This window comes from Miniopterus schreibersii, assembly GCF_964146895.1.
Source record: "Miniopterus schreibersii genome assembly, chromosome: 10".
NCBI classification, from domain to species: domain Eukaryota; kingdom Metazoa; phylum Chordata; class Mammalia; order Chiroptera; family Miniopteridae; genus Miniopterus; species Miniopterus schreibersii.
In genome coordinates this window covers 72759988-72776235 of record NC_138110.1, presented here as the reverse complement: position 1 = coordinate 72776235, position 16248 = coordinate 72759988, and the positions used below count along the sequence as shown (strand labels likewise).

The 16248-nt window shown below is 48.9% G+C and overlaps 1 protein-coding gene across 1 annotated transcript in view; it reads left to right on the top strand.

Moving 5' to 3' along the window:
* The window catches only part of KIF16B (kinesin family member 16B), a 197312-nt gene extending 188306 nt beyond the window's left edge, over positions 1 to 9006 (top strand). Inside the window, exon 26 of the mRNA XM_081148758.1 lies at positions 7801 to 9006. Within this exon, the coding sequence (XP_081004884.1) occupies positions 7801 to 7959 (159 nt within the window). The 3' untranslated portion in view covers positions 7960 to 9006. The remainder of the gene's footprint in view (positions 1 to 7800) is intronic.
* The last annotated feature ends 7242 nt before the right edge of the window (positions 9007 to 16248 follow it).

Here is a 16248-nt window from a genome sequence, read left to right as displayed (position 1 = left end):
TTAAAACAAACTTTTAATAACATAAGATGGCCATCATTTTATCCCCTTGCTAATTAAAATAGAAGGAAGGGAGCCAAAAATTAGAAGGTACGGTCTCCCAAATGTTTCCAAGGCCCTGTTTTCATAACTACGCCTTCTACACACGCACACGCACACGCACACGCACACACACGGTGGCTGACTGAAATTCAAGGTAAATTCTGAGAGCCTACATGAGCATGGTGTGGGCAACCTCAAATAGGGGCTGCCTTTACATCGTCACATTACATTTCATGCTTAAAGGATTGCACTGTGAGAAGTCTAGGCCCTTCTGACTTTCTCCTGAATGAGGAACCAGACACTTTGTCAGCCTCCTGGGGTCTGTTGACCTTGGCTAAGTCACTGCCTCTTGGGACCTCAGCTTCTTCATCTGCAAACAGATACCTGTACCAATCCTCCTGCTCCTCAGCTGGTCTTAAGGGTCATACTCGCTCTTGAACTAGGGAAAGCTTTGTACAAAGTGTCTGCAGACCCAAATCCAGATTCAAGGCCCACCGTGCTCCCCCACAGAGCCCTGTGCGTGCTGGCCTGGCTCCCTTTTCACAGAGTTTGCTAATCTTACACACTCCTCCCCCTCCCTCCTTCCCAGATCCCAGACCTGAAGGAAATGACTGCAGGATGGGAGGGGCCGCACCATTTAACATCCTGCGAACCTCACAGGGTTTTGCCTGGATGGGCTATAGAACACAGGGTCAGTCCCTGCGACCAGACTAGAATGTCATCTAGAAGCTCCAGAGGTGAAAAGAAGCACCCAGCACGGGCTGTCTGAAGGCCAGCGTTACCCAGGCTGTTCCAGTAACTTCAGTGCTTGTCCTTTCAGCCAGGGCTGAAACAGAAACTGTACTGTAGGTCACACATGAGTCATGTTAACAAAATGACCTTCATCAAGAGTGTCTAAAATGAAATAGCGTGTACCAGCACATTATATTCATTTTTTTTTTTTTCCTATTGCAGTGGATTGATTAAGGTACCAGGCTAAAGCTCTAAAATAACTGACTAAATTTTGGCTGAATTACCCTGTATTGCTGTGGGGAATGTTTTGCCTTTCAGAACTCAGTAACAGCCAATAGACCATGTTAGCCTGTGTTTTGGTTCAAAGCTTAATAATAATTCATTGTTACATTCTGAAGTGGTGTTGGAATTTTAAAGATTGGTCTGTGTTTCTATCAGAGTTTGGGGCAGGAGCCTCCCAGCTTTACACTTGGCTGAGATGTACCCTAGGATGTGCTGAACCCATTGCAAGGCTATTCAAAGTCTCCTCGGATTGACTTCTTCCTAAGAGAAGGGTGCCCTGGGCAGATGCCTTGATCTGACAGCAGACTAGCCCTTCCCCCCCCCCCCCCCCAGGAGCTTGAGGGTGGTGCGGATGGAAGGTTTCCTCTGATTCCTGAGTGGTGCCTGCCACTTTCCAGCTCCCCAGGGGTTGTCCTTTTACTTGATTGCAGAGGGTAGAAAATGCCTGTGGCCATTTTGTAAGCAAACACCCACATCAACTCCTAGGCTTGGGGATGGGCAGACCAGAGGCTCTCCTGCAGCTGCCCCCCGCCCCCCAGGCCCCTGAACTTACACTTGCAAATGCCCTGTGGCAGCAGCTCCTCAGTGTGGGAGGGCCTTGCCCTAGGAGACCTTGGTTCCAGCAGGAACCCATGACTAGTTTGGCTGTGAGGTGCCCATTCCAGAATATGAAGGGGAAAAGTTCACCAGTTCTCTGCCCTAAATCAGCCAGATAAGCAATCTCAAAGAAGGGAAAGGTCCTTTTTCAGAAGAGAAAGGGAAATGGAGGCAGGGCAGTCAAATGGCCAAGGCACAGTGGGTAAGATAGCAGACCATGGGCAGAGCTGCCTGGGACTCCATGTAGAGAGTAGAACCTCCCAGGAAATGCCCATGTTTGTATGGACATTAACTGTGGAACCCAGTGCCCCGGCCTCCTCTCCATGAGAGCACCAGCAGGCCCAGGAAAAGCAGCATCTCCGGCCCAAGCAGCTGAGGTGTCCAGTGTAGACGGCCTTGCTCAGGAGAGGGGTGCCCAGCTGGAGAAAGGGGAAGGTAGGCCCTTGGGCTGCAGCCTGGTGATTGAGACCCAGCCTCTGGAGTTAGAAGACCTGGATGCCAGTTCTGGGACTCCCACTTCTGTGCTCTGTGACCCTGGGGACATTACTTAAATCTCCTGGGCCTCAGTTTCTTCATCCAGAAAATTAAGATAAGCGTGGTCCCTCCCTCATAGAGTTGTGGTGGTAATTAAATGAGATGTACCATTAAAAGTTTTCACTGTGCCCAGGACTTTGCAAGCCCTTGATAAATGGCCTTTACATAAGACTAATGAGATGACTGACTGGTCAGGCTGGTGTGCGCATGAGGGTCACAGGCCTGAGGAAATACTCAGGGGTCTTGGCAGGTAAGAGTTTTAGGGAGGAAAAGGCGCCACTTTGGAAGAGGGATCAGGAGCCTGGTGGGGTGTCTCTGACAATCTGTAGGCCTCTCATCTTTCCGTTGGTCTCTCGGCCTCCCCGTAACAAGTCATGGTCCCTACAAGATTTAGTCTGTGACGAGGTTATTTTTAAAGGCATGCGCCAGTTTAACACTTTGGAAAAGACCCTTGGAGCTGGTGTCTCCCGGTTACTTCCACCACCTGCTCACTGCACCTGTGTAGATTGACTTAATAAAATAAAATATGCCTGCAGCCTGCTCGAGGGGCACTTTATGACCACAAGGTACACAGCATCCATACTGAAACTCGCCATAAAGATTAGCCATCTAAGTTTGATTTTCTGAAGTTATTGATAAGAAAACACCTTATAATTTAGTGTTGGTCCAAGTAGCAAAACGTAAATACCCTAGATAAATATCTAATATTTCTTAATATTCTTAAATCCTTTTGCCAACTTGATAAACAAGTAACTCATGGACATTTGTCCCCAACGTTGTTGTGCTATTTCCTCTCTCCCCTATGTCTTCTGCTCTCCCAGTACCCCAGACCTTCTTCTCGCCCTCCCCCGCCAGCCCTCCCATCAGTCCATGGCCCGCTCTCCTCTGGGCCCCTTCCCTTCCCCCCATCGGTCACCCTCCGACAGCCCCTCTCCCAGATGCCCTGCCTGCTCTGCCACTCCCTTTCCCATTTGCAATCTTCTTGAAAGAGCATTTGTTTTAATCCGACTTTCATCCCCCAAGTATTTGAGGCAGAGCTGATACCTTATAGGACCCCAGGGAGCGTGACTGCAGGTCTGGGTGGCCTGGATCCAGAGTGTTTAACAAGCAAAGGCTCAGGTGGGACACCCATCACCAGGGTGGGCAGGGTGGCAGGCCTTCTGTGGTCCCTACTGGCTGCAGATACTTAAACATGCCTGCTGTCGTTTCTTTTTTAAATGGAGAAAATGCCACATGAAAGAAACAGAAATTGGATATTGGATTTTACAAACCCTCTTCCTACTTTGCCCTTATAACCCTGATAAGTCACTTAAACTCCTAATGTTCTTCGGTTTTTGCAAAACTCATTTATAAAGTGTGCTGCCCTGGGGATGCAGCGTGGCATCGGGACTTATTTCTCACATGCCAGTGAGGGCTGGCATGTCTTTGGTGCAACAGTAAAGGGAGGGCTTAGACAAGAAGAACTTGGATCCTCTCCCCCCAGCGATAGATGCTGTGGAAAACACTGTGAGCACAGACAACAAAAATTACTAATATAAATATGTGTATATTTAAGCATGTGTTTTATATGTAATTATATAGTAAATAAAGTGTGTCCCAAAAATATGTATACACACTTTGAATGATTATAAAGTCAGTGTTTATTAATATACAGTTTATTTTCAAAATTTAAAAGAATCTACAGAGATGAATAATTTTTTTGTCAACGCCTGTTTTCAAATTGATGACCGTTCTGGGCCATGCACTGCTGATAATGCTAAGCAGTGGAATCACAAACATCAAGAATCATTTCATTTGGTACTTGTGAGCCCTCAATTCGTCAGCTGTTGCCTGTTTTCTACGGTAAACTTTATCTTTCATGTATCCCCATAAAAAAGTCTGGTGGATAAATTTTATTTGTTCAAAGCTTAGTCTGGCTTCACCCATTATTTCAAATCCATTAAATCTGAAAAGGAGTGAAAATTAAGTTAGTTATCAGCTGTTAAAGTGTGTATATATTTTGGGGGGACACATATACGCACTTTAAATAATTGTAAAAGCAGTGTTTGTTCTTCAACTGAGTTTTCAAACTTCCAGTAGCATTTCAGGATGAATTTCCTCTATTCAAAGCTTAGTCTGGCTGAAAAGAAAGAAATACCAATTGAGCTATCAGCCTGTTAAAGTGGGCATATGTGTTTTGGGGGCACCCTGTATATAAAATAGAGTCTGAGTACATTGGCTGATCTTGGATTGAGCCCAAAACCCTAAGAGTTTTTTGCCGGTTATTTTCGTTTGTTTGTTTTGAGGAATAGTAGTAAACTTGACTCACCAGACACCATAACATGGAAGTAGATTTCGTTACTGAAGCAGAGCTCAGACAGAGGAACCAAAGCAGCCATGGTTTTATGCGCCTCTGCTGGAGTCGGGGATGCTCGCACGCGGAGCACTGTACAGCAGTGATAGTGAACGCGGTGCAGCTCCACCACCTGTGCGCGGGTCTCACCAACAGTGTGGGAAGCAGAGGAAGCCAGACGCAAAAGAGCGGGTCCAGTGTGAGCCCATTAATGTGAAGTTCAAAACCTGGCCAACCGAACGGACGACTGGAGAAAGGGATTGTGAGCCAGTGTGAGGAGGCCAGTGTGCCGGGATGATGGGGGGTTATGAAGACGAATGAGACACTGTCTGTGACCCCCAACACCTGCTCGAATTTCAGTTCTGTCTTCTGCCCCCAGCCCTAGACCTAGGGCTTTGGTTTTGTCACTCAGCAGAAGGAATTTGCCCAGCCCACGTCAAGCATGTGGCTCTGGACACAGCCGACCAAGGTCACACCTCACCTCATACACTTTAGAGCACTTGGAGGGCGCTGCAAAGAATGCTGCCGACTCTCCGCGGACCGTCTCTTTGACCAAGGAAGCAGTGTGTATAAAGGGAAGCAAGGCCCCCGGCCTGTGTGGCTCAGTGGTTGAGCATCGACCCATGAACCTGGAGGTCGAGGTTCGATTCTCGGTCAGGGCACGTGCCCAGGTTTGGGCTCGATCCCCAGCAGGGGGCGTGCAGGAGGCAGCTGATCAATGACTCTCATCATTGATGTTTCTGTCTCCCCCTCTCCCTCTCCTGTCCTCTCTCTGAAATCAATTTAAAAAGGGGGAGGTCAGCGCTGCTGAATTCTACAAAGCAAAGAAAAAACTCTTCTGTAATGTTTATAAGTAACTGAGGCAGATCCTTCTGCCTGGCTCTTTCATCGAGGCATGCTGGTGAGTTCATTTAAAGAAAGAGGCATTACCTGCAGCTCGTTTACTGTTCTCTTTTTATGGTAGTGCCCTCGCCAGGAAGGTATCTCCAACACTTTCTCTTTTTCTTTTATTTATAATTTTTAGCTTTCATTTCTCTTTTCGTTATAGCCCTCAGGCTTTATTGCCCTTCCAGGGACCCCTGCTTTGTGGACTAATTATGACAAATGTTGATACAGCACCTGTTCGCAGGTTTAAATACCTTCCATTCTGTCAGAATTCATCTTGAAGGCAGCTCTGCGGTGAGCATTAGTCCCCAGTTAATGTAGCCTGCGGGAGACCTGAGCCCCAACTGGGAACCGCCGAGGGGCTACTGAGATGACGCCTGCGAGGCAGCCCAGCTCTGCGAAGCTGCTGCGGCTCCATGCACCGAGGACAAGCCCTCATCTCCCTCCTTCCAGAGCATTTCACTCCTGCCCTCCCCAAATCAGTCCTCCGCGCACACGCATGTCACTGTAAGCACTGGCCGGTCAGGCGTGGTCTGCATTAAGGACTAGAAGTGTTGGATGGAGTTTGGGTCCCTGTAAAGTGGATATTCATTCTCAGCTTCCTTTCCCCCAGGAAAGCTGAGCTCAGGTTCCCTTTTGCCTCTGATGCTGGAGTAGGATCTTCATTCTTTAGCAGTTGGTTTTGGCACCTTCTTACCCCCACCCGATGGCTATTTTGAAAACCTTTCAGGAGAGATGACCATGAGACCAGCAAGTTAGGATACTGAACGGGAAACAGTCAGTTAAATCACTCCTCCTGTCCTGATTACTAGCTTTGGTCACCTTTCTAACAACAGGTTCCTCACCCCAAAATTGACATTACAGTAATAAAAAGGTAATTCTAGGCACAGTATGATGATAAAATGAAATTAGAGGACTGAGGAAACGTTTGGGGTGGTGCAAATGTTTATCTTGCTCTGGCCATGGTTTCACAGGGGTGCATGTGTCAGGACTTCAGATTGCACATCTGAAGAATGTGCCGGTTTTGTTTGTCATTTATTCTTCCATAAAACCTAAAAACCCAGATGTTAGAAGACTTTCAGGAACCGTAAGTTACTATGCAAATTTAATTATTAGCAATCAATTAGTCATTATTTTTAAGAAGGTAGCTAAGAAGCTTTCCTCGAGCAACGTGTCTTCATTCAGCAGTCAGTTTTAGGTTAGTGATTCACAGAGGCGGCTGAATCCAACTTGCTGTGGTCAAGGTTTCTCAGCTGGGGCACTACTGACATTTGGAGCCAAGTGATTCTGTCCTGTGCATTGTAGGACGGTGGCCGCATCCCTGGCCTCCGCCCACCGGATGCTTTCTGCCCCCCTCCGCCACTGTCCCCCAGTGACACTCAGAAATGCCTGCGGACACTGCTGCTTGTCTCCCATGGAGCAGATCACGGCTGCAGGCCTAGGCCATGCCGCCTGGACGAGTTCTCTGCTCCTCAGAGTCTGTAATTAGTACGTTTCAGTTCTCAGCTTGTGACAGGACTGCTTATATCTTTTAAACAAGCTGAGACAGTCATAAAGGTTTAGTCCCAACCAGCCCCTCTCCCCCTTCCCTCCCACCCCAACCACCTGCCTCACCTTCTGTGGATAGATTCGCCTGCCCTGAGAGGTAGTGACTGTTTCTGTGGGTCATCTTTTCCCGGCACCCAGTCTGGTTCCATCCCCAGCACCTCAGGTCCTAGTCCCTAGTCTCAGACGCGCTTTGCTGTTCGGTGCCAGAAAGGCCGCCAATGCTGCGACAGACAGGAGCAGCGGGGGGGCAAGGGCAGAGAAAGGGTCCAGAGCAATTAATCTGAGTCAGAATTTCTTTTCATTGGTGATTAAAGGAGTTGCAAAATGCTCTGTAAATACCAGTGCTTGGCACTGAGCCTCTTGTCCCCAGAACTTCTTCCCCTTGTTTGTAAGAAGGATCCGAAGCAGACAGTGGCTGTCCCTCCTAAAAACTCCCATCTGCAGCATGCTCGGCTCTACGCAGATGCTGGCCTGTCTTACCTTTTAATCACCTTCCTCCTTACTGAGTAATTGGGGAAATGACTTTTAAAGAAAAAAGATATTACCTAGTGACAGTGTTGCTGAGAAGCAGACCCGTGGGCCAGGCGCCGGGCGTTGCCCACCTCTAGGCCGGAGGCCGGGTGGCTGTGAATGAGAGGCCCGAGCCAGAGCCCTGTCACCTGCCTGGTGGGTCCCATGGCCCTGGGTCCTCATGTCCTCGGCTGCTCTGACGACAGGACAGCAAAGGCCCCCGAGGAGATTTCCCAAACACAATTCCTGATGACGGCGACAGCTGGATGGGAAGTTGGTTCTGGATATTTCTACTCCCAGCAACGCCCTGACCGTGTTTTTAACTCTTGTCTTTCCCTCAGAAATACCTCAGGGACTTTTTCAGCGTGATGCTCCAGTCGGCCACGTCGCCCCTCCACATCAACAAGGTGGGGCTGACGCTTTCCAAACACACCGTTTGTGAGTTCTCGCCATTCTTCAAGAAAGGAGTCTTCGACTACAGCAGCCACGGGACAGGGTAGAGCTGGGGCGACAGAGGACCCACACTGCAGTGCCTTCTCGTGGACGCGGCCGTCGGGTGCGGGGCAGCCTCCGGCAGGGCTGGGCCTGGGCCTGGGCCTGGGCCTGGGCCTGCCCCTGCCCCTGCCCTGTGCGCGGATGCACAGCAGCCGCGGCCTCACCACTCGCACCCAGTGCCTGAGCTTGGGGTGGCGTGCTTTGCTCGCTGACGGTGTTTCTTACGGGTGACTGTTACTGTCCCATTGTGGCTGAATTGTGGCCTTTTCCCCATAGTGCTTCCTTCTCGTGCAGAGGAGTTGTCCCCTGCGGCAAGATGGATGTGGCTTGATGATCTTGGCTTCCCTGAGACAAGCCAGCATGGGACCTTCCAAAGTGGGTGGCTCACCAGACCTCCCTTAAATGACTTCCACCTGGTTCGAGCCAGAATTTTTGTATAATACCTAAACACTGATGTTTACACAGAATTTCACATTCTGCAAAAGGGATTTTCAGCCTGATCATGACTGGAGTCTTCCTTGCTTGACAAATGGATGCAGGTGACATCACTTAAAACTTCTGTAAATCCATACAAACAGGATATTTGTTTAATCTTGAATATTCACAAAAATTTTCCCAAATGTAAATGGCTACTATGCATTCTTGAGCTTTCGCCTCTAATCGCAGATCGAGTGCATAGCTGAAGGCACATTTTTAAACATAATTTTCACATTTTTGGCCAGGGAACCTACTGGATCTTTAGCTGAAAAACTAGAATTTTGCCGTGGCTTATTCATGATCCCTTAAGTTACTCAGGACTTCCTGTAGCATTGCACATCTATGTAAAGTAAAATCGCTTTGCTTTAACAAAGAGAAAAATATGGAAGCAGAAAAATATATATGTGGCTTATATTGAAATGTATATAATTCTACCTATAGATTTATATATGTACATACTCCTGTACAATAGTTTTATTGAAGTATATAATCATTCACATCAAATTTATTAAAGGTATTTGCTTTACAAAATTTAAATTGAGTTGCTGTCAATATTAAATGAAGTTCTGGAATGTACATGTAGCTCAGTTTATTTTAAGTTTGTGACATGATCATTCGACAGGCCTGTTTAAAAATTTACCTAATGTGCTTGGGAAAATCCATAATATACAGTTTAGCGTTTGCATTGCAGAAAATGCAGTTATAATAATGATTGAAGTCACAAATGAATGGGTAACAAGACATTTTACACTCAGTCTTCCAGAATACACCCGTGAGACAGAGCTCGCCAACTAGAAAAATATGTTTAAAGATGGAGTTATCCTGATTGGGAAAAACTATTATTGCACTAATTAGATATCATATTTTAATATGGAAAAAGTGAGGGAAAATTTTAATTGCTATAGAAAGACTAGCTTTTGTCTGCAGTTGGGATTACAGGCATAGGTTTAGGGGCAATTTCTACTGGTGAATTTAAACCTAGAGATTAAAGCTGGGAGATAATAATTAACCAGAGGTCATTTATTTAAAAGGAATTAAAGATTGTCCCTCATTTGCTGAGTGACTGAATGGTTCATAGTTTTCTCAACTGGCTAGATAATCTATCTCCTGCCCTTTGGGACCTGCTTTGGAGGCCAGGCTTACGGCAAGCATTTCATTAAAGTGACACAGGGAACAACAGTAACTCAGCAAGAATAAATAGACAGCTTTGTGAGACATGCAGGAACCAGGAGGGTCTTTTGATTCCAATGCTCATCTTAAGTAATTAGGGTTGAGTTTAGAGGTCAGGTACCGGCTGGCTCTGGGTAAGGCCGGGTATAAGGGAGTCATTTCACCTCTCTGAGCCTCAGTCTCTCCATCTGAAAAGGAAGGTGTGGCATCAGGTGACCTGTGGGTTCCATTCCAGCCCATGGTTACAAGTAGAAGTCTTTTTCACTTGGGAACCCAGGAGAACCCTGTTACATTTTTAAATGATGGGAGGGACAGGGCAGAAGGGCAGTTGCCTGAACTGAAAGGGTCCAAGGCTGTGAGTTCACCCTTGTTCCCTGAAAGTAGCATTTACATGCAGTCCTCCCTGAGCTATTACAAACCCTAAGCTCTGGCACTGTCTCCTCGGGTTACCCCACACCTTTCTAGAAAGTTCTTCCTTCTGTGAATCTCTTGCAAAAAGAAGATAACATGTCCTTTTTTTTTTTTTTTTTTGACTGTATTCATTGGGTACCCTTTTATTTGAAAATGTAATAATGAAACTTTTTTTTAACTAAGGACTTCAAAAACGGGCTCCTCTGTGGGAATTTGAGATGCACCAGTTTGGATTTGCTTCTTCCTCGGAGACAGACACGTAGATGTGTTTGCAAAAGATGCAGGAGCGATCTCTCTCTAAAGTTCGAGGAGGGGCCTGCGCTCGGTACAGACCTGGAGACGCAGCGGACAGCGCGTGGGGACTGCACAGAGCCACGGGGTTGGCTGCGCAGCGCTGCTTGGTACCATCGAGGCCTGTCTCAGAATTTAAAAGTACAAGGGGGAAAACGTGAAAATGTAATGAAACATCTTCCCTACTTGAAAGCAGAGTGATTTCCCTGAAAGAGTCATGAACTCTTGTGCACAGTTAATAATTGCGGGTGTTTGTGTCTTTTCAGCATCACTTAAAGTTGTGCCTGAGAGCGTCTCACTAAAGAGCAGCCCGCTCTCCCTGAAGCCCCTGCCTCCCCCTCAGCCCTGCAGGAAGGGAGGGCAGGAGGCTGGGGGGGGGGGGCAGGAGGGCGGGAGGGAGGGCAGCTGCCAGGGGATCACCTGCAGGGGAGAAGCGCAGATCCCCAGTCTGTGGGGACCGACAGCTTCGTCAAGGTCTGCACTTCAGTTGAATCTAAAATCTGTTAGCTTTTCTCCTGAAAACAAGGTGGACCCCATGGAAAAGCAGGGGGGGTGGCTTACCACCTTACGTGACCTTTTTTGTATAGTGTTTTAAGCCATAATTTCAATGACTATAATAAGAAAGGTCGATTCACAGAGGGTGCAAGCCTTTGGGTGCAAAGTAATATTAAAATATTGGCTATTTATCTGCCATAAGCAGACAGGGAAGGTCATTTGCATTTGTAAAGGACTTTCCAAGTCTCTGCACCGAGGGCAGCAGCCTGGGATTTCTTAGTGAGGAGCTCATGGCCAAAGGGTGCAGTGGTGCTCAGGGTCCCAGGCGCAGTGTTCCCAAGTGACCCCTCATTTGAAGAGCTGGCGGTCCTCTGGGCTCACTTCTGCTGGACATGTCCGTGTGCACATCTGATCAGAACATTGGTCCCAGCAGCTGGCCCCCACTGTGTACCCCACCAACGCAGGGCCTCCCACCTCATAGCACCCAGGATAAGCCATTCTCCTCCCCTCCCACCCCTTTTGCTCTGTACTCCTGGGGGGCTGGGCTGAGGGAGGGATGGGCAGAGTGAGATAAGCCTCGGGAAGTTCCTAGGTGGCAATAACGCTTGCTGTCATGTGGCAGCCCCCGTCCCCACCCCCACCTGCAGTGGGGAGGGTAAAGGGACAGTCAGAACAAACTCTGGCCATTCTGTGACCCCACTGGCCGCAGGTGTGTGATGGTCCTAGCTGAGGGGGAGCATGGCAGAGTATGGAGAGCAACTGGCCGTGTCTTCATTCCTGGGTGTTAGAGAGCTGCTGGCCCTGCGGCACCCACACTTCACCATTTAGTTGTTCAGCACATCCTCAGGAACATCTTCTATGTCCCACGCAGGACGGCCCTACACAGGTGAGCAGCGTGGCCAAGGTCTCCACTCTTGTTGCATCCTTGGGCCGGGCAACGCATTCCAAGCACACAAGGGAAGTCTCCATCTGTTCTGGCAAAGCCGCCAGGAAGGCAGCATCTATTATGGATGAGAAATGGGTTACAATCCATGCTCACCCCAAAGAGCACAACTTTAACATGCTTTTAATACCTCCAGGGAGTCCATAGGGACCAGGACAGAGGGGCAGTTGGTTCTTGAATTTTTTCCTATGCCTTTGGCCGGGCAGAAGTTACAGCAGTTGAAACTCCTGGGACATTCCCTAAACTCCTAGCAAAACAGCAGGTCAGGGGCAGGACAGCATTGCACCTGGCTGGAGGTGAAAGGATAGCAGAGCTGGAAGGAGCCTTGGGAACACGGACCTAGCATCCTTTCAGGAGCTAGACCGACCGTACAGATGTGCATGGAGAGGACAGCCACCACCGAACCACATTCAGGTTGTGCTGCAGAAGCCCACACACAGGCGCGGGCAAACCTGTCACCTCTGTGGCCTGCATGCTGCCCGTGGTTGTTATTTGCCACCTCTGATTTCAATTGATCTCTTAATTTTATTGAAGGTAAAGCCACGTGCAGGGGCTTGTGGCTTACCCAAGTCACAGAGCGATTTGGGGCCTGAGTCTCAATGTCCTGTGTTAACTCGTTCCATTGCCTGGATTGGAGGAAAAACGGGAGTTGTTTTCATAAAGGAATTAAAAGTTACTATAGTTAACTGCGAGAGTAAAAATGAGAACTCAAAGGTGTGAGGACAGAGAACTGAAGCAGCTGCCACACTGAGGGCCGGGGGAGCACGAGGAGGGGGCTGCAATTGTTAAAACAGAATCACGGAGGAGAGGCCCCCCACAGGGCTGAAACTGCGCCCCCCCACAAAGAGGAGGGGCGCCCGCACTGGTGCTGGTGTCTCTGAGCTGGGGGAAAGGCCACAGAACTAATTACATCAGAAATGGGGAAAGGGGCTGGGACCCAGGTCTCTGAGGAGGGGGTGCTGACGTCTCTGAGGGTCAGGCCACAATGAGGCTTGTTGGCAAATGTTGGGAAAACTGCAAACTGGGTTGAGCCACTGCTACCAGGATGCACTGCAAGGGGAAGAAGCGAGGCCGAGGTGATGCTGAAGGAACAGGGAGTCATCCAGTCAGCAGGAGGAGGCAGACAGGAGTGCTGCTGGGGTGATGCTCACAGGAGCAGAAAGCAGAAGGAACAAGTCCCTCTCTCTCCTCCAGCCTCGCCATCTCCCTCTAGTGCCCTGTCTGGGCAGAGCCCAGCTGGGAGCAGCTGGCAAAGCAGAAAGCAGTCTGCAGAGTCCCAGCCCCAGCACCCCAGAGCGCAGTTGAAGCCTGGACCTAAACTCATCAGCTATCAATTCTGGGAGAACAATCTGGAATCTGTGTCTCCAGCCCCCTACCACAGCCCTTCCCTGGGCGTCCTTGAGTTGTATGCCAATTGCTGGGCAAGGCCACTCTAACCTGGGAGTCAGTCTGCAAGGCCTCTCCCTCTGGGAGCTTACCTGCAAGGGTAAAATTTGTTCCAAACCTTATTAGGTGGCCCAAGAGACTGGATCTTCTCTCTCGAAGCAGCCGAAGCCATGCGGTGCCTGCGTAGCGCAGTGCTCGTCAGATGGGAAAGATGCTGCAAGCATCTCCTGCCTCACCTGGGCTGTGCCACAGGCCAGTTCTCTGGAAATGGAAAGGACTGTTGAAAAACTGCTAAAAGGCAAGGAACCAAAACATCCTAGGACACCCATCCCTGGACAAGAACAATAATTAGTTTTTTTAATTCTTCCCTTAAGTGACCAAGAAAATTGCTTTGATGACTCAGAAAATGGATTGGGGAGGATTCACTGTAAGCCCATGGCCGTGTAAGGCTGAGCTGCAGTCTGGTTAGGCCCCTCGGGCAAAGGTAAGAATGTTTCTAGAGCATCTGGCAGGGGAGTAAGCTTTATGGTCAAGGGCTTTGGGACCCAGACTTTATGTGCTGTTAATTAAATGCAGTGGCTCCTTGTGGCCATTTCGCACCTGGCAGTCGCACCCTCACTAATCTGTGCTGGAATTGCCTCTCTTCCCCATGGACTCCTCATTCCAGGTGGGAAGCTTCATCCCTTCTGCTGGACTGATCTGACGTGCTACTCACCTGAGACATAACTTCTCTGTGTTTATCCCCATGCGAGGCAAGACCAGGCATAACATTCCTGGCACTGGACCATGACAGCGACGACCTTCAGAGACCTGAAACGGCTGTTTTCTGGGCTGTTCTAAGCTTCAGAGCTTGGGGATATTTATTTCCTGAAGACATGTAACATCCCATGAGCATAGATGGGACAGGTGTCACCTTGGTCTTGTTTCTCCCAGGTTCTGGTTGGCCTTTCTGTGTGACTGCTTTTCTAATGTGGAAGCCAGGTCTGCTTAGCCATGGAATCCAGGGTTGTCTTCCCATTTGAGCTTTTTTCTGCTCATCTATGCCAGGAGGTAGATCTAAGGGGAGCGGGCAGGGTTGGAAAGTGGAGGAATCAGGTAAGAATGGAGTTCTGGAAGAGAACCGGCCAAAGATCCCAGAATTACAAGAAATAACTTCGATGGCATAGAAGAGCCTTCTGGCTCTGGGACTGAAACTTACCAAAGGCCATAATAAAATCCCCAAGAAGTGAAATGAACATTTAATACTTGCTTGCTTTTATATTTCACCCCTCCAGCCAGCCCACAATAGCTGGGCTGGCGTTTGTCTGTCTTCCTCTTAAGATGAATGCTGTCTGGGAAGCTGGAAGAACTTCATTTGTTTTCATTATAGCTCCTGGTGTCAATGACAGACCATTGGCTTGTCAGTGTTGGGGATGACAAGTGGCTGAGAGTACATCTGATCACAGAGAAAGCTTCATCCTGGAAAGGTGCCAGGAGCATGAGTTACAACAGTTTGCCATCTGAGATACAGGCTGTCACAGGGCTTATCAGTGGAGATAAGCCAAAATCATACCTACCAATTTAAGGAAACTCAAATAAAAGTGATTTTTTTTTTTAGAAGGGGAAGTCTGAATAGATAAAACATATTTCAAGCAATCTCTAAAATTAGCCATCAATCCACTTGGGAATGGCAAAATAGAGGTAATTCAGAAAATTTGTTCAAGCACTTAGGTTCATCTTCCTCCATCACCCCTATAACAAAAATCTCTAGTTCAGAATTTACTAATTTGTGTTCTGCCTCCCACCCTTTTATTGTGTGTGAGCTGGAAGTGATGTTTCAGAAGGGCAGAGAGCACACAGAATGGCCTGGTGGCCTTCCTTGCGCCCCAGTGTGGAAGAGTTGTGAGCAGAGGGTGCATCTTTTGAAGCCTGGGCGCATTGCTGCTTCCTGAAAAACCCCTGCTATCCTAAGGGAAGTTCAAAAGCAGGGACAGATTTTCTGGGAAGATGTTTCAGCTTCAGCCTCTTACTGTGCATCAGCTCCTTCCGGGGTTCCTGGGTTCTCCTGTGCAGACCTGGGGGAAAGCAGCAGCTCAGCCCCCAAGCCTGGTGGTCCTGCCAGAACTTCGGTGGGGTCGGCAGGCTGTCCCATCTTCCACAGCAGTGGCAGAGTAGTGGGGCTGGGGGAGGGGATGGATCTAGCTGAGCTGGACCAGCACTGCCAAGGCCAAGGCCCTAAGGGCAAGTGCTAGGGCAGGTGCTGGGGCAGATGGTCAAAGAGCTAGTGCTCTCCTAGGACCTGCCCTTAGGCCAGAAGCGCTGCCCACAAGATGTGGCATTTCCAGTAGTGAGTTGTGACTCCAAGGAAAGTCTTTCTTCCTGTCCTCCCAAATCCTTCAGGGTCTGAGCAGGATGGGGACCTGGGCTTGTTTGCAAGCCTGTCTCCTCCCACCAGCCTGTCAGCAAACAGATGGCAGAGTCCATTCCATGGTCCATTCAACATACAGCAGGTGCTCAATAAAAGTTGTGAAATTGATGATAGGGATGATGGCTCTCCCACCACATCAGCTCCAGAGCCCTCTTCCCTCTCCCCACCAGGGCACAGTGGAGCATGAAATCAGATTTTGGAAGGAGAGGATAGGAGAATGTGGTTTGGCAGAGGCCCAGGAGGGGACACTCAGACAAAGGTTTGTGAGGGATGTCCGGCAGAGAGGGCCTAGGCATACAGACAGTGAAACCGAGGTGGGCGAGGGGAGGTCTGCACTGAGTGCCTTAGGGCCAAGTCTTCCCCCAGTTCAACTCTGGACCCTCACTCACCCTGTCTCGTATGACCCACCCTCAATCAAACACTGAAATGAGTCCATCTGTCCTTCCTCACATTCCCTTCTGTCCTCAGCGGGCTAGGCATTGGCCCAGCCCCTGGAACTCACTTTCTTGTACTTGCCCGTTTCTTTCTGCTCTGTCTTTCCCTTCACTGGTCCACCCAGGGACAAAATTTAAAACTCAGGCCCACGGAGGCCGTGAGTGCAGGGCTAGCTAAGATATCCTGGTCACTGGAGGTGGTTTCGGTGAGCTGAGATCATCTCCCAAAGAAGACACTTATGCTACTGTGGGCTGGCAAGCAAGTCTGAGATCCCTAGGG